Source organism: Branchiostoma lanceolatum, chromosome 6, assembly GCF_035083965.1.
Source record: "Branchiostoma lanceolatum isolate klBraLanc5 chromosome 6, klBraLanc5.hap2, whole genome shotgun sequence".
Classification (NCBI taxonomy): domain Eukaryota; kingdom Metazoa; phylum Chordata; class Leptocardii; order Amphioxiformes; family Branchiostomatidae; genus Branchiostoma; species Branchiostoma lanceolatum.
The window spans coordinates 10,844,542-10,869,927 of NC_089727.1; the positions used below are offsets into that span (position 1 = coordinate 10,844,542).

The window sequence follows — 25,386 nt, forward strand, 5'->3', positions numbered from 1 at the left end:
ACTAATTACACATATGTTATACTGAATAATAGATTTTTCATTTTCATTCTTTCACATCTTCTTTTTGACTTTGTAATTGACTTTGGCATTCTACGACATTAGCATCCGTTTTTCGAAACATTTTCTTGCAATTTACAGTATATATTTTCTCATTTTGCAGCTGTTTTGTACAATTTGCAGTATGGCCGAAAACTTTTTTTGTGGGGGAAACGGATGTATGCGCGGATGTCATCCATATATTGGCAGGCCGTTCAGTGTAATATACGCTCGTTCTCATTTAAATGTACACATTTTGTAATCTCCGTTACCGATTGAAATAAGACCTTCCTGGCATTAGGATATGCCACATATGACATGTCAAACTGTAGTTTTTATGACGACTTGAAACTTTTCTAGTTTTTAAAAACAGCAGTTGCGTACCGTATATGTGGCATATCTTATAATAATGTCAGGAACGTCTTACTTTTAACGGTAACGGAGATTACGAAATGTGTACATTTAAATGAGAACGAGCGTATAACCGGCTGCTGCCGCGCTCCGCGTGCCTGCGAAGCTGGTGTGTTACGCCGAAGGGCGGTTATACCGGCTATACAGATACAGATATAATCAAGTCAACATTGCCTTACTGAGTATTTTGGACAGGCTACTAACTAGGAAACTTCCGTATCAATGCAGAATTGTGGGAGTAAAGAGAAAGTTGACTTATTCTCATCCTTTGAATAGATATGATTTGCTGTCGTTTCTGGGCAGCAGGACTAGGTCTTAGAATGTAGCTGAGGACGCGGTGACGCTACAGAGATATTCATATTCTCCGTCCAAAACGGGTCTTAATATAATGCCATTCATTGTGATTGGCCCTAACACACTGTTAGAGGAATTCTGAACGTCGGCAGGAACATGAAGGCGGGCTTTGGCTCCAGTTCAACTGACTTATCTTTATACCACAAATGCCCTTATAGGTGTAATGGCGGCAATCGTGGGGTGATTTTGGTATTAGTCTGGGCATGCCTGTTGCGGTGTGATAGCATTGGGTCATCAGCTATGGTCGCATGAGGCCTCCGTTTCCGTATAGAAAGGCGACCACTCAGACAACATGGCGCGTCTGAAGACGGCGTCATGGGCAAGGGTGCCGTTCTTTCCTGAACCTGGAGTCTTCTGTGTTGGCAGAATGACAATATACGAGACCTAAGTTAAGAGGTCTGACGGCAAATGAAATGATGCTTCCAGAACATTTGTTGAATGTAATATAAGGACTGCTGAAGTGGAGCCATTCGTGTATAGGAGCAGCCCCAACCTGGAACAGCCTAGCCCCTCACTATACCGATGTCAGCTGCTTGGGAAAATTGTATGTTTGACCCAAAAAGCTACGAAAAACGATCTAATATGGTAGCTGTCATGTGACGCACGGAAGCGTGTCATATAGCGTGAATCGTTCACATTGCTAACATCTAGAAGGTGATTAGAACATATGCTTATTTCAAGGGTATGTCATAGTTCTTACCCACGCTAACTTTAACAAGCTTATAAAATGTATAATGCATAACCCCCACCTTTTCTTACAATACAGAATTTCGATGAACACCTTGGATATCTTTAAATTGATATTGAAATAATATTGGCTTGCCCGCATGATTTCCCCTTTAAGTATAGTTTATGGACGATTTTATGCAGGCAAATAAATGATATATGGGTGCAATTATTTTAATACCATCCCTCCCCATCTAGCAACTTAAATTGTTTCAATCAATGCACCAATGCACGTGAGACCTTCAAACAGGTTGCTCCAACAAATCAAAATCAATGCTTAAAGAGGGAAAACGATTAACACCGCATTACATTCCATTACAATTTCCATGCAGAGCGCTGTAAAAACTGCACAATGTTTTATTCAACAGATGCATCCATTGTGTTTGCATTTACCGGTAGAAGCGGTATCTACTGCAATCTGCACGGCAATTTCCGCTCTTGGGCTGCTTCAGGTGAAGAGATGTAGTAAATATTCCAGACGCTGCGTTGAGCAGCCATCACATCAGCGGCCAGCTTGATTTATTGTAAATCCGATGGCATGTCCCCAGCTCATACCGTGTGAGTGGGGCTGTCGTTAGCGATACTTTCCATAAGGTTTCCATCATGGCTGGTAGGAGCACCTCTGTAGTTATTTAAACGTGACCAGAATCTCAAGGCTATCATTATCTTCACGCCTCTGGGAATCAAACGCGGGGGGCGTTGTCATTTGGGAAGCAGGTTCAGTCTTATACTTCTCTTCTTAGCCCTCTATTGCCTGCATATTTGATAGCTGATAATCAATAAAAATGTGTGTCGATGGGGTTATCCATACAGATATTGATAATGATAATACTAACTTACTAATTCTTTGATGATGTATTCTGAAAATATGCGTTATTTTTTTATAACTTTTCCACCGTAAGAGATTCTTCCGTAAGTAGACTTGGATATACACGAGGCCATGTAAGACCATGTTGGTTTGATTACATGGATGACATCCTCTGGGGACCCAAAACTCATCAGAGCGTGCGAATGAAATAAAAAGTTTAGTCTTTATCTTAAAATCTACGTGGTCAGGAAGGATGAACGAAACTAAACACACATGGTATGGTATACCGATATATATTCTTAATTTTGTTCTTTCTATACTTCTTCTTTGACTTTGGAGTTGACTTTGGTATTTTAAGACATCCGTTTTCTAGTATCCGTTTTTCGAAATATGTTTATTCAATTTACAGCATGTATTTTCTAATTTTGCAACTTCTTTTTACGATTAACAGTATGGCCGAAAACCCGTTTTTTGGGAAACGGACGAAAAGTGATGCGCGAGCGAATGTCATCCATATAAACAGGGACAGTTGTGGAAGATGCCTAAATCATACTTGTAGCAGGCTTCCATTGGTCTGAAGGAGAGGCTCTATATCTGACGGGGCAGTGGATCTTTTTAAATTGAAAATATTGCATTCTGTAACCGTCTCTCGGTACTACATAATTATGCTCCCGTGGAAGGTTTAAACGTTTCACGTGCAAAAGCTACCAAATTTCATGGCACTTAATGACGTATGAACCCAAACTCCACGACACTCTCCGCACCAAATGTCAGGCTAATCACAAACAAACAAACAAACAAGCAAACAAACAAACAAACACACGCACACACAGACAATACCTGATGGTTTTGATCTATTTGAATCTAATTAAAGGAATGGTCTAAACACCCGTGAACATTCTCGACATGCCTTTTCCATCTTCAATACCATTCATCAGGTCATATTTCCTTACAATGAATACAACAACACCGGTGCCCTGTACATCTCTATCAATATTCTTGATTGATCTTCTGCCCCACACTACGACCGAGAAACAGCCTCATTACTTAGATGGGTACTGACTGGCTGGGATTCAAGGTGAATATTCAAGGTGAACATGAATAGAATAAACTTGTTCATTAGGTAAGTGTCAGTAACTGCTGTTTTTCCCAACCACATAACCAGATTACAGATATTTTGGAGGGTAAGTTCTAAAATCCCCACGTAGGCACTCGTGGGCAGTATGAAGATGAAGGTCTTCTGAAGAGCAGAGATGAAGGTCAGATTTTGATAAAGCGCCTAGTTGCGTAGAGTTCTTTGTACTTGGTATTCATTGTACACGTGCGGGGAGTGGGCCTCGAAAAGGTTGAAACCTGCAATTTCGGCAAATTGCGCGAGGGAGCACACCACCCTCCCAGGAAACAATTGTACACGCAGGCCCGGATCTAATAAACCACAAGATAGCGGCGAACTTTCCAGAAGGTCAGTCAGTTCATCATGGAGGGAGAGAAATGCAGGGTTTGCTGTTTCTGAGCGAGTTGGTATGCGAGGTGTGCGGATGACATTGGCTAGGCCTTCGGACACTTATCCAACTGGAAGGCCATAGCCGATTGACTCCTGGCTCACTGGTTCAGTGTAAATGACAGATGAGTAAATGGGTCTGGAGATAATGCAGCAGTTTGTCACGGTGTGATCGGCAGAGGCCAATGCTCATACCACCAATATTCACCATATGTCTACCATGACGAATCGACACAATCCAGACGACCAATTTTCTCAAACGAAAATCAACCCGGGGTCTAGGCTTATAAATCCAACTGTAACAAGTTCTACTGTTGCACTGACTAATGAGTCAATCAGTTCTGTTGACGCAGAGTGGTGAAGTCTGTGCAGATGTTCACACGCCATTACTGGGGCTATTGCAGTGATTTCACACCCCGAGGTGGTGAATGCCACCTTCCTCGATCTAAGGTGTGGTTCTGTTACGGGCAGTTTGTTTTGGCTTTTGTGAAATTTTACATCACTGCTTTGACCATGAAATCTATAGATATAAGGCCAAAATGCATTGTGGTTTCATCCCTCGTCTGGGAGGGTTATCATCTCAGACTGGCAACGGTAGCAAAGCGGCCCGGGGTTCAAACCTCCAAACACGATACTCTGGCCAGCATTCCATTGCCTTTTCCACGATACTCTGGCCAGCATTTCATTGTCTTTTCCTCTACTATATATTCCTTCCATTTCCTTTCTCAAGGTGCCACGGCAAGATTAGAAGTGTGCTTTGCAATTGGCCCGTGACACTGAGAGGTTTATAATCCTAGTTAACTTTCAAACGCCCTTATCGTTGATAGACATCTGTGAATAGCTGCCTTCTTCAGGATTTACCATGAAATAGACTTTATTCTTTACATGAATGCGCTGGACGGGAGGACAGGGTAGACGTTGTGACTAGGCAGATTGTTATTCTGACTAATTGCAAATTTACGTAACTATGTATTGATCATCTTTGTATGTACATCACTTGCAAGTGAGTGCTGATGTGTTAGTAACAAGGCAATTGGAGCTTCCACTATTTGAATGAAAAGACTTTGACCGTCGTTGTAATTTATAGAGAAAGTTTCAACAAGCTACTCAATGCTTTTGCTCTTAAAGGCATCCAGAGCATTTTTTGAGGCTTAAAACTTGAATTACTGTCTAGTCATTCCTACACATAGTAAGTATCAATAACACTTTGCCATTACATATCGAAATTAAATGAGCGAACATACGATGTCGTTGTCTGGTGAGAACTGATAGAAAATCCAAGCCCTAATAGACTCATCCTGACTGTTTATCACAATTAGTGGTACGACCAATGAGAGGGTGACTGTATGTCCGTCTAATAGTTGCATCTTTATGTTTTACTTTTGCATATTTACGTTTTGACGGATCGGAGGTGGGCGGGGCTATGGTATCGGTCTATTTACACTAGGCGCGTGAAACTTAAAGATCACCATGTAAATTGTTTTTGTGCCGTTCTTGCGCACTTTTGACAAGAAACCCGAACGCAAATGTGGCAAACAGTGGCATTTATTGTCAATTTCATAAAGATTACAGCAACTAGAATAACTCCAGTTTTAAAGTCTCATAAAATGCTCTGGGTGCCTTTAAAAACCTCCCTTTTTTTTAATTTGGAGATTGACCGCTATCTTGTGCGATATGACTTCTGCGTGCTGATGTAACGTTAGAATGCCAGCCGCATTTGATGTAGGAATGTGCTCGCTGCACGCTACGATTTCGGTCTGTGTAGAATCTTGGAGCATTTCTCAGCACCACTCGTGGATGAGTAATGTCTGTGCAGTTCTGGTTGTAAATTAGGTGGTAGTTTATCCTGTGGCACCATCTCTACGATGTATCCACTCGGGGCCTTATTAGCGGCTGCAGCCGAAGGTAAGATTGCCAGCAGGAACAGAGCACCTAGCTGGGCGTTATGATACCTTGATTGTACATGGCATGGGCATGGCTCCCCAACTTTGAATGTTTGTATCTAAGATCATGTAGCATCTGTGGTAGATGCTTTCAGAAATCCACGGCGGGAGGCTCTTACGCAAGCATTTTGTTACATACATTCAAGGTGCCGGACCAAGTGAACGTTAACTCAGCTGCGTAAACAGGAAGACTGAAGCCATGGCGACTCGACGTCGAGAAGTCCCGGCCCACCTTCTGCTTGTCTTTGCTGGGAACTTACTATTACTAGGTATGTGCCGCGTCCATGATTTTCAAAAATCACTAACCCTATCTAATAGGAAGATACTGTGATGTTTATACTGTTAATGATACTGTGTTTTCTGCATTGTCAAAACGGATCCCAAGCATAAAAACTCATATATTGTTCTTGTGAATGAAATGTGTCCATATGTCAGCATTAGGCTCCTTAAAGGTAAGCCACTTGCTGCCACGTATGCTAAGGTAATTCATGCAACTATTGACCATTCATTGCCTCATCTTCTATCGTGGTATGTGACCGTATGTCCCTATTCGTTTGAAAATGGACTGGTCGCAATTTCCCTTCAGAGTCTTTAATTCTGTATCGAATCTTAGGACATCGATAAGAGCATGCTGCCATGAGCGCCCAATATCGTAACATGAATCGATTCCCCACACATTAAATGGTGGCTGATTCCACTGCACCGTTCTATTGATTGTAACCCAAAGGTCAACACCTAGCAAAACGTGGATGTCTGGGCGGAGTGATGGTTTGCATCAGCCTGTAAGCTATAGGCTGGACTGATGGCTCATTTAATTTCATTTGATAATGATTTTGTGTGGAAGATCTAGAGGAATGTGTTATCACACAGCCACAGCAAAAATTGATTATGAGTAGTTGAATGAAAGATTTGACAAATGAAAGTATGAATGTCTTTCATTTATATCAAATTAACAATATTGAAATGTTACAGTAAATCTAATCGGAGATTTTTATGAGGATAATTTGAGGAAAGGTCGCCGCAGAAACAAGTCTAATCAGCCTTTGGATACCATATGTTTGGCTTCAGAAAATTGAGTTGTTTTGTCAGCCTGTATTCATCTGGCAACAGGCAGCAGGTGCAGTATACATGTACACCGTCATAATGGTGCATGCATGATCAACTATCCTCATAAAAGCTTTGCCTATTCTCTCAATATTCGTTGGAAAATAACATCTGTTTCTTAAGTACACGTCCCTTTTAAAACAATATGAGATTGTCATAAAAACATAATAAGACAATTTGTTTTCATCAAAACATGCACTCAAGCATAACCCAAATTAATAGCCTAATGGATAAATTGTTTGTATAGTCATTGATGAGGGTGAAAAAAAGAATGATCTATATAGAGAAGTTTTTACCTTATCGCTCTGCAGAACGAAATGTAGGTTTTATTATGAATCATTGACTACTGTTGTTTTTGAAAGGTTAGTGAAACTCTGTTACGTTTCAAGACAGACATGTCATTCTAAGATCAAAGACTTAACTCCTCTGAAATAAAGAAAAGATTGAAGCTCCAGAAACAATACATCCAGAAGATGAAAAAAATCAAGCCTTCAATAGTCATTAGTATTCCATGCAAGCTTTGGCAAAGCATCAAACTTACCTTTTAATTAGTCTCCTGCTCTACTGCTAATTAGCAGTGCCAGGTGTGTACAATAGAAGTCACTGAAGAGCTATCAGCCATTAATGATAACTCCTGCTGAGGATACCCGTGGTGACGCCACCTCTATCATTCCCTCTAGATGATAATGGGCAATGAATAAAACGTTGCACTTTAAATTATAGAAGCAATTAAAAAGCGTCGTAGCAAACACGATAACGAGCTAATGTTAAGGCGCCATAAGCTGGTAGGGAGGCTCACCGTTAATCACATTTTCGTTAATAACAGTATTGTAACGCGCATGTCAACTTTCTTTAGTTATTTAGAGTCCATTCCAAGTCACCGTGAGGGCTGTTATTGTCATAATTTAGAATTTTTTTCAATTTATTGTAATTATTTGTGCAAGAGATTTGATACTTTTGAAATATTTTGAATTCGATTCCAGCTTTCTAAATATTTTCCCGGTTATCTAATACTTAAGAAATATTCATGATGTGGAATATGATATTTCCAATGGTTTCTAAATAATGGTAATAGCATTCTACCATTATTTACCATTTTCAACCATTTCTTATCATTTTTTACCATTATTTGTAACATCTTTATAAATGGGTCAGAGGGCTGGAAAGAAAGCAATTCACACATTCTTGTGAAGTATAGAAAATAATGCTTTTCACAAAGGGCCAACCAGTGTCCTGCAGTGAAATCTAAAGATATACAAAATCAGACAGAAGGGCCGGATTAGCACCAACTTTTATAGAGGCAATCACCAGTCTACTATTATTTTCTACCATTTTTGTAAATATTTCTAGAAGTGAAAGAATCACATAGATGTTTAGAAATTATTCTAAATAAAGATATTGAATTTAAATAACTTCATATTTTTATATTCAATCTTTTAGAAAAATTTGGTACTATTGTCTCTCAGATATTCTTTTATTAGAAATAATTCAAAATTATTACAAATATTATTGAAAAACCCTCTTGGTGACTTGGATATGTTATATCTAGGTTGAGAAATGAAATGTGGATTTATAATGTTAACTTCTGAAGCCTGTATCAATATATGTGGTAAGTATCAGGGATATGTGGTTATTGATAACCAAAGTTGACCTGACATCTTGAAAAGGTGATAGTCACCTGTTATATCAATCCTTCCACAATTGTGGTAAATCGAAATAAATATATAAATAAATAAAAGTATCAAAGTATGGTATTTTAGATGCAACCAGCAACAGTGCATATAAACTAGATACAGCAAGATATTTTTTTCAAACAGTCATTTCGGACTGTTTGATGTCAGTTGTCCCTTTGTTCATCGTATTGCTACCAAATGTCCCTTAGTTCACTGTATTGCTATTAAATGAAACCGATATCATCAAATGAAACCGTGTTAATGTACGCTTTATTGACCGAGATGTTCATTCGACAAAATTACAACTTGTGATGTATGTATAGGTTAGCCCCTTCAAGATATTTTTTGGCACTGGCCGAATTCTACCAGCTTAAATAACTACGCAGGGAGGGTACTATGCTCAATCAAGCACCCAGCACTTAAGTACTCAACTTAAATCCTCACAAATGGATGTATGTATCGTCTCTTTCTTATTACCAGTAAAAAGATGACTCCAATTGACGGATCATTAGCTTTTATGTCGCATCTTCAGCTGTCTCCTAATTTGTTTTTAACACACGACCGAGTCTACATCCTGAGCATGAGAGAACCTTTCGTGATGCGAAAAGTAAGGTCATACTTCGGCTCCAAGAATGATGGCGCCTCCTCAATCCTGCTCCATGAACCAGTGATGAGATTGCTCTTTTATCTAGAGAGCTGGCGAGACTGGACTGAATCAGAAATTCATGGAAGTTTGATTCCCGCTTGCAGTGCATTCGGCCAGACATATATCAAAGGTACATGGTACCCAAGAAGATATAATGAAAGGCATCGAATGTAGAGTTTTCTTTACTGGGGCGTTTAGGGTATAGAGACGTCTGATGTAACTTGAAACATTGGCTTGAGAAGTGTAGCTTTCTTCTGTAAACGTACGTATTTTCTCATCAGCTGTCTTTTATTCCTAAAGTAATATCTACGCCCATGTTCACACGCGTCGAGCCTCTATCTAAATGATAATAGTATGCTAATATAATATAAAAGCTTCCCTGCTCTTGAAGTAGTGATTAAGTATCGGAATGCAATCATCTACGTTCATATATGGCTATCAACTTTGCTGACACCCAAAAAAGTAACCAGTCTCCTCAAGCATGCCATATCTTATCCTAAGGTACGTCTGAATATGCGATATTGTGGGGTCTTTGGGTCCGAGCCAGGGTGGAGTTCGCAGGGTTTTGCTAGGGACGGTCGAGTAACGGGAGATACACGTTATTTCCGAGGTCTTGATATGAAGAAGGTACATTTGCACCAATGTGAGACACCTAAGACATAATGTAGGGGCACGCACAAGGAAACCAGGATATGAAATATTAATTGAACTTCGTTTCATTTTCCCCAAATGAAATACCTTGAATTTGTTATTCGCTTGTGTTGCGAAGATGGGCGACGGTGCAAAGTAAAGCCCCCTTTATCTGTGTTCTGAATAACGAACACACGGGCTTAACTGTTCCTACCAAGCCCGTAGTTTGCGTTATAAATAATCAACTTGTTTCAGAATAGACACGCACTACTCTCACGGTCACGGTGCATTAAGCCCACAATTCAGGCGCAAATGCGATTTTGCCTTGAAACGCCGAGAGAAAGACCAGGTATTGGCGGTATTTTATGCTTGATTTGATAGAATCGAGTCCCGGATACGGCATTTCCTGAGGACTATAAGTTATTGGGAACATTTACAGTGGTTAACGGTGATAACGGTAGCCCATTGTGAGGAACTGAAATTGTGTCTCTTCAGGTGATAAAATGATTCATGAGACATTGCAGTTTTTATGTTCTGATCTTTCTTCGGCGTTTCCTGTGCTCCCGTGTGAAAAGAGAAATTTTACGAGTCAAACGAAAACGATTTTACGAGTCAAACGAAAACGATTTCACGAGTCAAACGAGAAATAAAGGTTTAATGTCGTCACCATACATAGTAAAAAGGACCCGGAGAAAAATAGAAGTATATGTTTTGAATATTGTAGTAAGTCTTGATCTTGACGACCTTTCAAGTGTTCGCTATGCCGCTGCCTCAAAAAGGCTATGAAACTACTTTAACTTGTGGAGAGCTGCGTCGCATGAAAATACAGCATTTATGTTTAAATAAAGATAAATCTCCTTGAAGAAGACACTGGGGAAATCATAGAATGTTTTCGATCTGTCTTTCACAACTTCAATCTCGCAAGGTATCAACGAAATTAGATCACGTCAGCTTATACTCCTATGTCTATAAAACGTGGCTAGAATATTGTTGGGGCTAGATATACAGAAAGATATGAAAACTTACACGGGCGAACAGAAATTGTGCATATTTTTACCATAATAAACTTACTAAATATACTCCCACGTGAGTCCCACCGAATACTCTGAAAGAATATCTGATTGCCTGACGTTTTCAACATAATATGGATGCAAGAACTACATTTCCGAAGGAAAAAACATAGCTGACGTGGACAATTTTGTCTGTACACGCAGTAAGATACAGCCCACGCACCTCTTTAATGTATCAAGTTCTTTAAAGCAAATGAAAATATGATTGCAACTTTCACAAACGTTTAACACCAATACAATACAGCATCAGGGCTCAAAACGATTTCCCCTTTTACTTGTGATATTGCAGGGTGGCAGAATTTGTTCCTGCAATTTGCAAAAACACTGCAAATAACAATGCCGCAAATGAAGCTTGAATTATCACCATACAAAGAAAGCTTTGTTTCTTTTAAGAATACTAACTGTATAGCCTTTTGTTCACTGCCGCACATCGTAATTCTGTGATTCACAACAACGAACCTGAGTTGCTTTGCCTGTAAAATTGCAAACTTTCTTTTATTTATCTTTACCTGCAATCATGAGTTTATATCTGCAAATCACAGCTGGGTATTCAAGCCCTGAGCATTGAACCCTTGGGTAAGGTCAATGGTTCTTGAATGAATGCATTGGAGATTTCACTCATTTGGGCATGGTAGGTTGTTGCATTATATCAAGAGATGGCGAAGACGACCGTTCGAAGATTAGCGATGATGTTGATGTAGAGTGTGCCCTTGTCTTGCCGAGCTGTGGTCACACATCATATAATCAATGAATTTTATTTTTCAAGTTCTTATCAGTGGAGGTTGAAGTGTCCCACTTTTTCTGTAATGTGTGGGTTTTGAGAGGTTAACAGGGTTGTAGTTTTCCTTTCGTCAGTAAACGTTTGGAAATTGTGGTAAGTTTTTTTTTAATGATAAGGCATCGACAGTGGTTCCCCATGGCTCCAGTTCAACAAATCGGCCTGGCAAAAGTGTACCCACCATGGTAGGATGCATGACTCACTTTCTTTCATGTACCTTACCAGAACGAGTGCCACACATGGTAGATTTAAAAGGTTACGCCAGCACTAGACCATGTGTGTCGGTCCCCCTAAATACGCTAATCCACTTCAACCCACCTCAATTGGGTCTAGCCAATAGGGTCTGCATTGGGAAAACAAGAGGCTGACAGGCTAGGCGTTCGTTGAAAACCCATTACATAGCGCAGACATATCATAATCCTTTTTATATCAGTTCTCTTTGGGCCATTTTCAGTATCAAATCATTTATTCTTGTGAAAAGAGTAGTGATTGATCTTATCGTTTATGGTTTGGCTGTCAAAAACTAACCATGGGGACCGTAACAATACACAAATTACAACGAAAACATATATAACGATAGTTACCTTCGTCAAGAAGGCTATATTTCATGCAGCGTTTGTCTGTCTGTGTGTCCTTTGGTCACAAAGATAACTCAGCGGGATGGATTGGTTTTATACTAATTTTTGTTGTGTTATTGTTGTAATGAAACTGGAAATGATGAAATTTTGGGTCCCTAACGGCTTTACATGGTACTGCGGCAGAACTACTGGTTTTAATATCTCCTTGTCCTTGACCACCTGTGATTTCAATTTTTTGTTGGCAGATAACTTTTGATGCTAGGAAAAACTTTGTTATTTGGAAGAGAAGATCACTGTGTGATATGATTTATGCAAATGAGGATAGTATTTGCATAATCCATTAGAAACCTTCATACGTCATCTGGTGAAGGTATGTGATGTTTCATCAACAAACCTCAATCTTCCTAATCTCTTCATCAATATCCGTGATCAATATCTGTTTCTGCGTAATGAGCCCTGGTTGAAATACTTTGATTTTCATATTTCTACATATCAATTACTGTTGCATATTCTCAATTCATACGCATTTGTCGTGTCTTACATACCTTTCAAACTTTTAGACTTCCTTTAAAGTTGTCCGTTTCAATACGCTATCCACGTTTTGACAGTCAGACAACGTAGCGTAGTTTCTGCAGAACAACAGGATGACTCCTAACTTTCCTACTATATGAGCGCCCCTCCCACCGGTAGCACTCAATAGATACATGATGAAGTAATCTTGTGCTGCAACAAAGTGTATTATTGAGCACGAATATGCAGCCATAGAAAGGCCTGGTCATTTTCCCATCTAGGCCAGCAAAGGAAGATTCCACGACAAATACATAAAAAAGAATAAGTTATCAGCAAAGTACAAGACTGGACTGCAAAGCTCGATCCATTCAGGGGAAGCACCCCATTCTTTTCGATAGGGGTAGGGAAGTCGCCAGCCCCGGAACAAAAGAAATTGAATCATTAATCTTTGGGGCTTTAAGCTCTACATAAGACCGATCGCATGAGGTCCATCAATTGAAAGGAAAAAAAAAACGCATCAAACTGGCAAGTCATTGCTCGATCAATTTGCAATGAAATTCACTATGTCGCCGCCAATGGATGTACTTTCCTAACCTAATTCTAATTTGCTTTGATGTTCCCACGTTGACACTGCTATTCCGTATCTCTGATGATGATCTTGTTTACTCTTATTGCCTCCTAGTATCGTTAAAGATGATTAAGGAAATCAGCAATTACCTGCCAGACAAATGTCGCTGAAGATCAACAAGGCAGATTTAATCATTTCTACCGGGAAAAATAAGTATGAAAAATGCTGGAGTTGTCACAAAGAAACAAACAAACTAAGGAAGCGGTATGCACTGGAGCAGAAAGATAAGAAGAGTACTCAGGCTCTGATCAATGCCGCCCAATGAACGTTGGCACCATTGTGGTCTTATTTTTCACCAAGGCCCTGGAGGGTTTAGACCTCGCGGCTGTCTTCTCAGTTGTCGGATCTGGAGGCGGTGTCGGCGGGACGCCTGTAGCTGCAGTTGTTGCACTTGCTGCAAAAAAAAAGATAAGGAAGAATTTAAAGGAAGAAGATAGCGATGACAAACTGGAATTTGGACTCTTTGACTTAATCCTTGTCTTAGATATCGGAAACAACCTAGCCATAATACTAAACTTTAATGTGATTTCGTGCCTGTCACCCAAATCTGTGTAATACGACCACATTCCTATTGAATACCAAAGGCTTAGACAGTAGTCAACGAATATTCAACATACTGTTGACGAGCCCTGTTCGACTGCCACACTTTCTTACTGCTTCAAATAAACAGCAATGTATCTATAAATCTTTGTAACTGGTCAATTTTAAGTTTTTGTTATTTTCGATTCACTGTGGGTAGGCAAATTCCGTATATCATTGACATGGACCTCCGCACTTTTTATAAGACCAAATTTGAGAGCGTCGACGACTTTTGACACCGATATGGTCGCTTTGCCTTTTTTTTGCCTACATGTATGGCATGACGTTGCTAGCATTGTGCAACTAAAATGTGAGAAACCTCAACAAGAAAAGTCTTACAATATCTAACATTAATGCACTGAGGTGTCAGATTGCTAAATTGAGGCTATCATTGGTGCTTCTTTTGTCAGTGTATGGGCCTCAAAGTCTCAACGTCTCAACGTTAGGTTATTAAACATAAATCCCTCAGTAGGTGAGTGACCGTACTTTAGGGGAAACTTTAAGCTTTCTATTTGTGGTGGTGGCTTTTAGGGATATAGATTCCATATCTTTACCAACCGATGGCTGTTTTTCTTAAGGGAATTCACATGGCATGCCACGGCCTCTTTGTGGTTTTTATCTCGCGTTTGTGAGATTCACGACTATCCTTTGCGCTCTAAGCATCAACTCCGGCCTCCGGCTATCTCTGAAATGCAGCAAGCACTTCCAAAAGTCTCTTCCTTTAAGATATATGAATAGTAGACTCTGTACCGTAAATGGCAATCTCCGGAAGAGTATGGACACAAAGAAGGAACGTCTTCTTCAAAAACTGTTATCTCGAAACAAAATGTCTTGTGCATGTGGAATCGGGTCGGTTACGCAGACAGAAGGCTTTATGTTGTCCATAGTGGTACTTACGGTATCATACTCGTGCATCATAGGGATATCATTGTCAGCAGTTACTGCAGCCATGCGTTCAATATTCCAACCGCCACATGATAGTATCTATGCCGGTATAGTTGAAAGCTGGTCTGGCTAAGCAGTCATACCTCACAGCTGACATTGTTTGACCAGTGCTATCCTCGATATGATTAGGAGTGCTAGCACCGAAAACAAACTTCTTCCGCGAAAATTCTGGCTGGGACGTTGGGTAACAATAAAAAAATATTCTGATGTATTAGTTCTGTAGAGTGCCATCCTCGTTCACCAGGACCCTTCCGCTCCACGTTACATCGCTCGCAAAGGGCCCTGGTAACATGGGCTGGCATCCATGGTTATGATGATATCGCCACCAAAACAGCTTCAGCCAATCAGAGGGGTTAAAAACCGTTTGCTTCCTCTCATCGGAAGCCAGCGCGCAAAGAACGCTGGGAAGCTATCAACCAATCAGGTTACGTGTTACGGCTAGCTCATTAATTATTCCTGAGCTATAACTGCCGTTTGTGCCAAATAAGGGTTAGCTCATTAATTATTCATGAGCAAGTCTCGTCGACCTGCAATAAGCATGGATGCCAGCCCATGTTACCAGGGCCCTTTACGCGAGCGACGTAACGTGGAGCGGAAGGGTCCTGGTGAACGAGGATGTAGAGTGCCAGCAAGGCTGATATACCATTTAGTAATACAAATAAATCTACTGTTCGTTACTTCCCGAATTGTACATCGGATCACTGGAAAATGACCCCGCGTAAAACATCTCCATTCCTCTACGTGAACGCCACTCTCTACCCAAATGAAAGATTACCTTCGTCAAGAAGGATGTTTTCGGTGCCATCTGTCTGTTTGTTTGCTTGTTTGTGTGTTAGTGTGTTTAGTTTCTGTGGACAGCATTACTCGAGAAGTTGTGATGGATTTCCTCATGATATTTTGGTATGTTGGTATAGGGTCGGGAAAACGAAGGTCAAGTTCGGTAATGGGCGTCCTAGCGGCTTTTTACGGTAGCGGAACGTCCGGTTTTTATACCTCGTGGTCTGGACATGCTATGGTCGTGATTTTTTACTGGTAGATAGCTCGTGGTGCAGAGAGTAAGTGGTGTAGATATAGACTCCCTAGCGGCTGAAAAAACCTGCAGGGGCCGATTTTGTTTCAGACTTTCAAAGAGAATCAAGAAGGAGTGGGCAGATCGGGCTTTTGGTATGTAGATAGCTGAAGTGATGATTGATATAGTTAAATTATAAGACCTTGGTTTGGGATCCATAAATATATGGTAAAGTCACAATGTGTTGTCCAAGCTCTACCTGACAAACAATGTGTTAGTGGTACACGAACCTTTGGAAAGTGCCCACTAACCCCTGTCTGTACTTGTTCCCCAGGAGCGGAAGGCTTCTGCCCCCCGGGTCAGTTCTCGTGTGAGGACAGCGACAACACCTGCCTGGACCAGCACTTGTGGTGTGACAACATCACGCACTGCGACAATGAATATGACGAGGATGAAGTCATCTGTAGTAAGATCATTTTTCTATAGTTATTGATCATCTGAAGACATTTATTACTAGTTATTAAATTATTTATATTCTTTACCTGTCATCCATCCCACTTTGTTTTTGTTGTTGTTCATTGAAATTAATTCTCCTCAACAACCCCTTAAGCTTATGTTCATGCATGCATATCTGTTCACGGCATTGGATATGATCATAAAGACACACACCAAGGAAGCTCGGTCCACAATGTTATTTGGAAAGACACCTACACAAGATATGACACCATTTCAACTAAACATGATTTCTGACAGAATATGAGGAAATATCCATGATTTCTGACCACGAACTACTATATCTCAATTACACCAAATTGTGAAAAGTCAAACAGCCATTTTATGCCTATCACGTACAGTGCTGCCTTCGCATTAAGTCAATGAAGCTGCCATTAACTTCTTAAAGGGCAAAAGTAAGCCGTAGATAAGACACGGAAGATTCACACATGCTATGTAATGTCCTTATACTTATTGTATCATTGGTAATATTTTATTTGGACCCACGCAGGCGCCAGTGCTGTGATGTGATAGAATGAAAAACTACCCTCCGGGCAAAGTTGCACACGGTGTAAGGTCTTCCACAAACGTTTTAGAATTTGATTTTCTCCACCACCAATTTCGATCTTGTACAAAACAATCTTGTAAAAAGAAATATTCAGAACATATGCCAGTTGTTTTGTTTGTGGTGTGTTTCAAATAACCAATTACTAAATTTATAAATTGAACAAAGTAAGGCAACGACGATTGTTGTGAAAGTGGAGTTGAGTATAATGTCGCCGTCACACAACACAACTAGAACCCGCCCGACCTGTCTGCGATCTCGAAAAGGACATTTTCGACCATTATACGGCCGGTGTCAGAAAGTAGATAAGAAAAAAACACAATGAAATATTATAGAGTCTTAAGTAGCAGAAAGAAAAAAAGCAGTTTTAGCACATAACGGGGGTATATTCATTGATACTGAAGATAATACAAATTGACATTGTGTTGTCAAAACGTTTATTCGACGCAGAATATCTCGTAATTTCTCCTAAATGCAATTCATCTTACATGTATTAATGTAGAGTCATCAAATCGTCAGTGTAGAAATACGACCCAACCACAGTTTGACGTCTTTGCCACTATCAGACAGTCTGTGGTGATATTTAGATCATATCAATATGTGGGGGTCAAATTGACTGTGACTTATTTGTTGTCAAAACATTTATTCGACGCAAAATATATCGTAGTTCCTCCTAAGTGCAATTCATCTTAATGTATTAATGTTATATCATATCAGTATTTGTGGATATGTTAAGAATGTTCTATTCTAGAGATGCATAAAACGCTAAGACGGCATTAATGTGTTGAGGTGCATGATTTAGATATAGAATTAGTTTTCACAAAGACTTGGACACTGACTTGACAACAGCAAATGTTTCAAAACGTCTCAAATGGCGCATGCGCGGGTAAGCGCTAAAACAAACACACACAAACAGCATGTCAAATATATGAAGTTATGTATCAGTTAATTGTTCAACACCGTCTGATAGCCATGACGCAATACAGTCGTGATAGCAACTTTTCCAGCCGCGAACCAGATGCCAAATGGATAGCACCATGTAGGTACCCATATTTGACAGATGGGTGGAATATTGAGAAAAGAAATATCAGCAGTGTGTGAACCTCCTTCCGTGAGAACCGTTCCTTGTCGACAACAGTTATCAGTAACAGTGTCAGAAGGGTCTAGGTAACGGCGTATGATTAACGATCTGCTAAGTAGAACTTAATGAATGTCTGTAGGCGGCCATCGATCGTCTGGAGGGGCCCTTCGTTTTGGCTAAGCTATGCATGTATGTTGTTTTCCATCAAGGTTCTATGGTTGGTGTGGCAAGCTATAGGATCTTTGCACATGACCTAACAGCCATTATGGTTTTGTAAATTTGCATGTGTATTGTGTGTTTCTACGGCCCACCAAAGCCAGAATGATAAGGTTTTAATAAAAGGTACACGTCTACCTGGCAAAATGGCAATATGGAACTTTAATGATCAGGAATGGCGGGCCATACTTTTCTCAGAGTAACGCAAGTGCAAACGCCTTATTGCATGTTAAGGCGTGGTTTTAAAAAAATCTAAGGAAAATGCTGAAAAATACATACATAGTGAGAAAATTGATCACAAATCGATTAAAAGAAACCCTAGATATACCATGCAGTTGACTTGTTTTGGAACGACCGTGGTAAAAATGGAGATTCAGCAATATGTTTATACGATCTTAAGACAGCTATTGCATACATCTTGTGTAATTTTCAGATAAGCTCGTTGCTTTTAACAGAACGTTAATTGAGACTTCCTAAATCACATGGCAGAATGTGAAGAAATGATAAAATGAAGTTCTGTTAACATGCTCCAGCCGAATGCCATGCCCGATGGTTTGGGCAGAAATGGGCTTCCTTTAAGCCACTACACGGTTCTCATTCTGAGTGCGCAAGTGCAGTGTGGCATATCGTGGTCTAGAGGTCAAAGTGTAAGACCCCTTACTTGCAACTAGTCCTCTGTCTAGACGTACTCGATCAGAGGCCTTAACCTCTGACCTTACCAACAATCCCCTTCTCTGTGTAGTGGCTTATTCTGACAAATCTGGCTATTCCGTCAATCCATCACAACTTTTATCTACTTGTTGGTTTCCATCTCAGACAGACCAACCCTGAAATTCGTGGCTTGTGTCATATTGAACTCAGATGTTGCACCATGTCCATGTCTTACATTGATTTATGATATCATTGACTAAAATGCAGATAGAAGGTGTTTATGTATAGTTTATGTTCTTTGTACAGTGTTGTATGGCTACAAATTGTGACAAATCGAAACTAATGTGATTCTGTTTGCATGAATGAGGTGACAACACGGGTGGAGGAGTCATCTTTGATGACGAATTCTACTACATCTGGTCCCCGGGTGAGGACCAGCCGAACTACCCGGAATGGTGTGGTGAGTAAAGCTGAAACTACTACAGTAACTATTACTCTCGAAAGCATATAATATTTCGCTTTATATTTCCAACGTATCAAATATCTTAAAACAACTTATCACAATGAATTGAAAATATTTGTGAATGATGATACTGACAACCTCTCTGTGACTTGGAATTGACTCTAGAGGGGAGCTTTAATCAAAAATAATGTATCGAATCGTTCAACGATTCCTCTGCTCAACATGGGCTGTACATGAATGTACGGAAACAGTTTTTAAAGCTTGGTTGACCACTTTGATTTGGTGCTCTCCAGAGGCAGTTACGGATTTCTAAGCATTTTGACCTTCGATCACTCGTTACTGAAGCAAACAAAATACGTCGTGTAGAATTCCTCACAAGTCGCAATGGCAACGGCTGGAGGTGCTTGTCATGAGCAACATTGCCTGGGTAACGTTGCTTTCTGCATGACTGTATACATTGTAATGTCCAATGGCAGCAGTCACTATATTCTGGCCATCATATGATTCATATACTAGCTAGATAACCTGAATCTGTCTATTACCTATCTCCTGTCTGTCAGAGCTGCCGGATGTCCCAGCGGTATGCACGTGCTCGGAAGGAACAAATGTCAGCTGTGCCGGACAGAATCTGTCTTCAGTTCCGGACAACATTTCTCACAACGTCACCAGACTGTAAGCATACATTGTTGGTACTTTTTTCTACTCTTTGCAGTATCATTCAATAAAGTGATATCTTTGCCTATTAATATAGTAAAGAATACATCATTGGCCAACAAACCAAACTGCCTGTGAATATGAATGGCTTGCTTATTGAGGAATAGGTTTGGGAATAGTGGGTCATTCCTCTGATGTCTTTTGCAGATATTTGCAAGACAACAACATCAAACGTCTACCGGACTTCTCCTTCATCAAGTACACGATGCTGACCTATCTGTGAGTAAGGTTTACTTGAAACGCATTCTCGTGTCACATTTAGTTCAGAACCTGGTGGTTTTCAAATTTGTAATCCTTGTCCGTTTTTTTCAGATTGTATATAAACGCGCACTTCAATGTTATCATTGTGGCCTCGTACATGACTTACTCAAACAGGTAGTTGTTGGCATGTTGGTGCAACGTACCTATTTCGACATGATTAGTATCATTACCGAAAAGTATGTTGCTCAACTATCACTGTCTTGAAGTCTGCTATGACGTGTTCCTAGTTTGTTTAATACAGCTAGTTTTCTTGTTTGTCTCCCGACAAATGTAGAAATCTGGGAAGGAACGGACTGTCAGTTCTGGAGCCTCGATCGTTGTCGGGTCTATTCAACCTGACCAAACTGTAAGCTTGTTTCTAACAATGATATTTCCTAGCCATACGCTCAGGTTGTCTCATTTTCATGACCGTTGTTACACAACAGAGCATTAGGGTGATCTTTCGTTTGTATAGAATGAGAGTACATATCCATACTTTTGAAAAAAATCAAAAAGAAAATGAAAGATGGAATGTGAATCTAATGATGAATGTTCGCTAGTTAATAATTTTTTTCTTACTGACAATGCATTCTGTGAACGGACAGCTTTCTGCACGACAACGAATTAGAGACGATAGCCGAAGGGACCTTTCAGGATCTCCATAGACTCCGGTGGCTGTGAGTATAGTCGAGGGTTGGTCGGACCTGCCTAACACATTGGTTGATATATGTTCATACATGTATATGCATAACAATACCTTCCGGCTAGTATATCAGAACGTGTTATTCTAGCCATGCCCTGCTTGACATAGCATATTGCTATCTGAATCAAAATCATTTAGAACATAAGTTAACAAGCAGGCCTTTTTTTAGAAAGGTTGTTAATCTCTTTATAAATAGTCCAATTGCAATTTTAAGCAAGTGTGCACAATTATTCATTGCACACGCTATAGTTAGTAACAATTAATGTCGCTGAGCTGGCTGCAATTATGTCATTAGTTGTTATTGTTGCTGCTTTATTCGACTGAACCATCTGGTGCTGTGCATGAGGTCGGAAGAAATAGATATTTTGGATAAAGATTCTATCGGAATGTCTGATATATATATAAACGATAAATCTAGTGGTGGCAGAATTTCATATGTTTAAATGTTTTGCAAACGACAGATACACTCATTCTGGTAGCATTAATGTTTTGTCTCTAATATTTTTCATTATCAACACTACAGGTTATGGTATGTTACTTTTAGTATTTGATGTAATAGTACAACTTCTGCATCTAGCCCATGTGGGCCAGAACATGTAAATAAAGATCCTTCATATATTACTTCACCAAATCTAACCTTTAATGTTCTGCAGCTATCTTGAGAGAAATCGTTTGACGTCCATCAGCCGTGGTGCTCTGTCTGGAATGACAAACCTGGACTTGCTGTAAGTACTAACAATCTTTTGTTTGGGGGACATTTGAGCACCTAACCATGCAGTCCTCAATCTTCCTCGGGAAATTAGTATGTTCTACCCATGAAACGAGATTTCCCGCATTTTGAGATCATGTCATTAGATCAGTTTGTGTCAAGTGCATCATCACTAATAGTGGATATTTCTTTGTCTCCTTAGATCACTTATCGAAAACCGCATCGTCGAACTGCAAGCTGGACATATATGTGAAGACCTTCCTTCGCTATCCTTTCTGTAAGTTGTTTTAGTGCCTTATGAGATGTCTTCGTAGTGAAATCTATGTTACCATGTGTACTATTTAGTTTTCGTTTCCTAATCACTCATAGGTTTGCAACATCTAGGTGTTCTTGTTGGCATCAACAAGACGTATTTTCTTTAGTGATGGGCTCTACCACTAGGACAATCTATGAAGGACATTGCATTCCTTGCTCTTTGTGAAATGTCTTAGGTGCGATGTAATGATGAGCAAAAGCGTGAAGATAAATTTGTTATGCCTTGGCAATGATCTGACAATTCTTACTCCCTAACCATAGGTTTCTCCAAGAGAACCAGATAGAGATTCTTCGACTCAAGGCCTTTGTTGGGTGTGAGCATCTAAGATTTCTGTAAGTAACTACCAACATTTTCTTTATCTTTATGACAATGAATTAAAACTATCCATATGCTTGTATGATTTCAACATTCTTTTTCCACTAAATCTGACAAAAGTGAAATACGCTACATCAGTACCACAGTAACAAATTGAGCATGCACACAGTTGACAAAGAAGTAAAAGAAGCAAATACACATTGCTATTTGATCAATATATCAAAATTTGAGGACAAACAGTCAAGCTGCGTTTTCATTGTTTTCATTTTGCTCGGAAACAGTTGTCATTTCTAAATTTATTTCGTATCTTATAAATCTGAAAGAAAAAAGTACAGGGTAAACAAAATAGACTACAAAGCGGCTAGTAAAAAATTTTAAGACTTACTGACAGTAACATTTCAGTACCAGATTTACATGTTCAACTTGATGACATGCAACTATCAAAATCACTTTTTCTTTATGGCGACCGGTTACAACTGCCTTCCAATCTATTCATGAAGCTGAAGAAAGCTTGGAATACGCAAAAAGCAAACGATAGACGTCGGAGCCATGTGAATTAGCTGTCTTTCTTCTTTTTCAGGGAAATCGACCACAACAAGATTGCCATGGTGGAGAAAGGAGTTTTCGACCGAATGTTCAGCCTAACGGACCTGTAAGTGCACCGCTACTCGTTAACTGTATCAGCAATGAATTTGAATTCGCAGAAGATGTAACAAGGTGTGAGAACAGGCATTGGGTCATCTGCCAGAAGTAAGGACCAATTGATCAGCTCTGGAGGACGTTTCGGCACAATTTTTTGCACTCGTACCTTTGAATCTTTTTACCAATTTGTAAAGGATGTGCTGTTTGTATTTTTTTTACAATATAATATCAATCACACATGATCTATACCACTACAGCTCACTTGCTGGAAATAAGATCAGTCGTCTTCCAAGTGACTTCTTCAGAAATTTGAGTCACATTGATCACCTGTAAGTACAAACAAACTCATCTGGTGCCTTTTTGACAATCTTATAAGGTTTTATGATGGTGAAATATCAAAGGGTAAACAAAAACAGGAAAAGAAGTTGTCTCATATCGAACTTGCTACGCTTTCTCTACTTGGTATTTAGCATAACTCTATAGGAACGTCCATGGCGTAACTTATTGAATATACAAGACTTCGATACTTGCCTATAGACGACTCTTGATCATCAATTACTACAGCTAACGTGAATATTGCACAGGGACCAGCAAATATCGAAACTTCTACTCTTTATCTACACATTTTAGAAACCTTTCCTTCAACCCTTTCTCGGAACTCGAAGAAAGAATGTTTGATGGACTCCGCAACATGGCATCACTGTAAGTACGGTATTCACAAAATAGTACTAGTTCCACATGCACACTTTACAGCCATGTTTTTCACGATTTCTTTATATGTATGGAAACTTGCCAGGCAACATTTGCAACATATATTCCACTCAGCGATGTGACAAGGTCTACACCTACCAGGGAAAGGGGGCACTGCAGCCTGTTACGTAATTGATGTAGAAATCATTCCATAACTAGAATTCCACGACCTCATATCTTCGCCGAACAATATCATAATTACCGACTGATGCAAGTATCATATTCCTGCCATTTACCAATATGGCGTTATGATATTTTCTCATCAATCATTCAAATTAGGTCTTCATTTGCCGAAATGATATTTATCGATATTCCCCTCTTTTCCAGTAACATATGCCACATGTTTGAATGTCAATGACATCCAGGTATGAAATACGATATAAAGCAGTTACTCAAGCAACTGGATAGATTTTGAAGACACTATGTCAATCATCAAATTCACTTATGCTATCTTGAAATACCAAACATAAATCTAAAAAATAAATAAATCACTGAGGTTCTAACAGGATGTCATCCTTATAATCAGGTCAACATGGCCCTATTAAAGTACACAATGTTCTCATCAATTATTCAAATGTCATTTGCATAATTGATATTTATCGATATTCCTCTCTTTCTCAGTGATAGATACCACATGTTTGAAAGTGCTTTCATGCAACGCAACGGATTTTACAAATTTCATCAATTATGCAAATTAGCTCCTGTTTGGCATAATTAGCACCTTATTATGTCAATCATTAGTCTCACTTTAAGAATGTACTATCTTCATACCAATCATAACAGATAAAACAAGAGTCCGGAGAGCCCAAAATCTCCATGAAATTTGTCTTTATATATGATGTGTTTTATTTGCCCTAGTTATTTGTTGTTGCTGCTGGTTGTTTTGTTTTATGTGCCAGAGGGTATCCACATAATAGAAACAAGTACACAGGTTTGGTAATGTACCCATTTGTTGTTTGACCACCAGCTGTTGGGACCTGGGGAATACTTGACCTGGATAAGAGACCAACAGATGTGACAGGTGCGACCTCAAAGCACATACCTACAATGGAGGAGTAGATATTCCTCATAACTTATGCAAATTCAGTCCCAATTTGCATAATTAGCCCTTAAAAATCATGACCATAGCACTTGCATGAAATTTGACAACAAGCTTTCAGCGGATTGATAAACTTTCCTCATTTATTATGCAAATTAGCTCCTTATTGCATAATAGGTATTCAATTATCTGAAGCATCACCCAAACTATCTACATGCCATAAATTATTATGATCCGTCAGTTCCTGCTGGAGTTATTCGTCTCCATGATCCAAAGGTAACAACAAAAATGCCAACTGCAGTTCCAAACAAGCAGCTAGGGGGCCTTAATTTACACCACTTACTTCCTGTCCCAGAAGCTATCTTCCACTCGAAAATCATGAACCTGGCGCCTCCAGAAAATTTGGTCTCAATCTTTGAAACTCCGCTGCAGTACCTTAAATTTCCGCTAGGAGGCCCATTATCGAACTTGACCTTGCTTTTTGACACTCCTACCTACTGCTGGCGACATACAAACTCACACACATACAAAGCCCGCTGCAGTACTGTAGGAAAGCGCCAG

General features: G+C 39.7%; 1 protein-coding gene across 3 annotated transcripts in view; it reads left to right on the forward strand.

The window, feature by feature from the left end:
- The window catches only part of LOC136436541 (relaxin receptor 1-like), a 43,585-nt gene that overhangs the window by 11,681 nt on the left and 6,518 nt on the right, over positions 1 to 25,386 (forward strand). For 2 of the 3 annotated variants that reach the window (XM_066430586.1, XM_066430584.1), the window contains exons 2-14: positions 5,926 to 6,048; positions 16,264 to 16,395; positions 19,302 to 19,394; positions 19,958 to 20,069; positions 20,259 to 20,330; positions 20,647 to 20,718; positions 20,957 to 21,028; positions 21,708 to 21,779; positions 21,966 to 22,040; positions 22,340 to 22,411; positions 22,975 to 23,046; positions 23,294 to 23,365; positions 23,667 to 23,738. In XM_066430586.1, coding sequence (XP_066286683.1) covers positions 5,979 to 6,048; positions 16,264 to 16,395; positions 19,302 to 19,394; positions 19,958 to 20,069; positions 20,259 to 20,330; positions 20,647 to 20,718; positions 20,957 to 21,028; positions 21,708 to 21,779; positions 21,966 to 22,040; positions 22,340 to 22,411; positions 22,975 to 23,046; positions 23,294 to 23,365; positions 23,667 to 23,738 — 1,058 coding nt within the window. In that variant the 5' untranslated portion in view covers positions 5,926 to 5,978. Of the gene's footprint in view, positions 1 to 5,537; positions 5,742 to 5,925; positions 6,049 to 16,263; positions 16,396 to 19,301; positions 19,395 to 19,957; positions 20,070 to 20,258; positions 20,331 to 20,646; positions 20,719 to 20,956; positions 21,029 to 21,707; positions 21,780 to 21,965; positions 22,041 to 22,339; positions 22,412 to 22,974; positions 23,047 to 23,293; positions 23,366 to 23,666; positions 23,739 to 25,386 lie in introns of those variants that run through there. The other variant, XM_066430585.1, reaches the window with a different exon arrangement.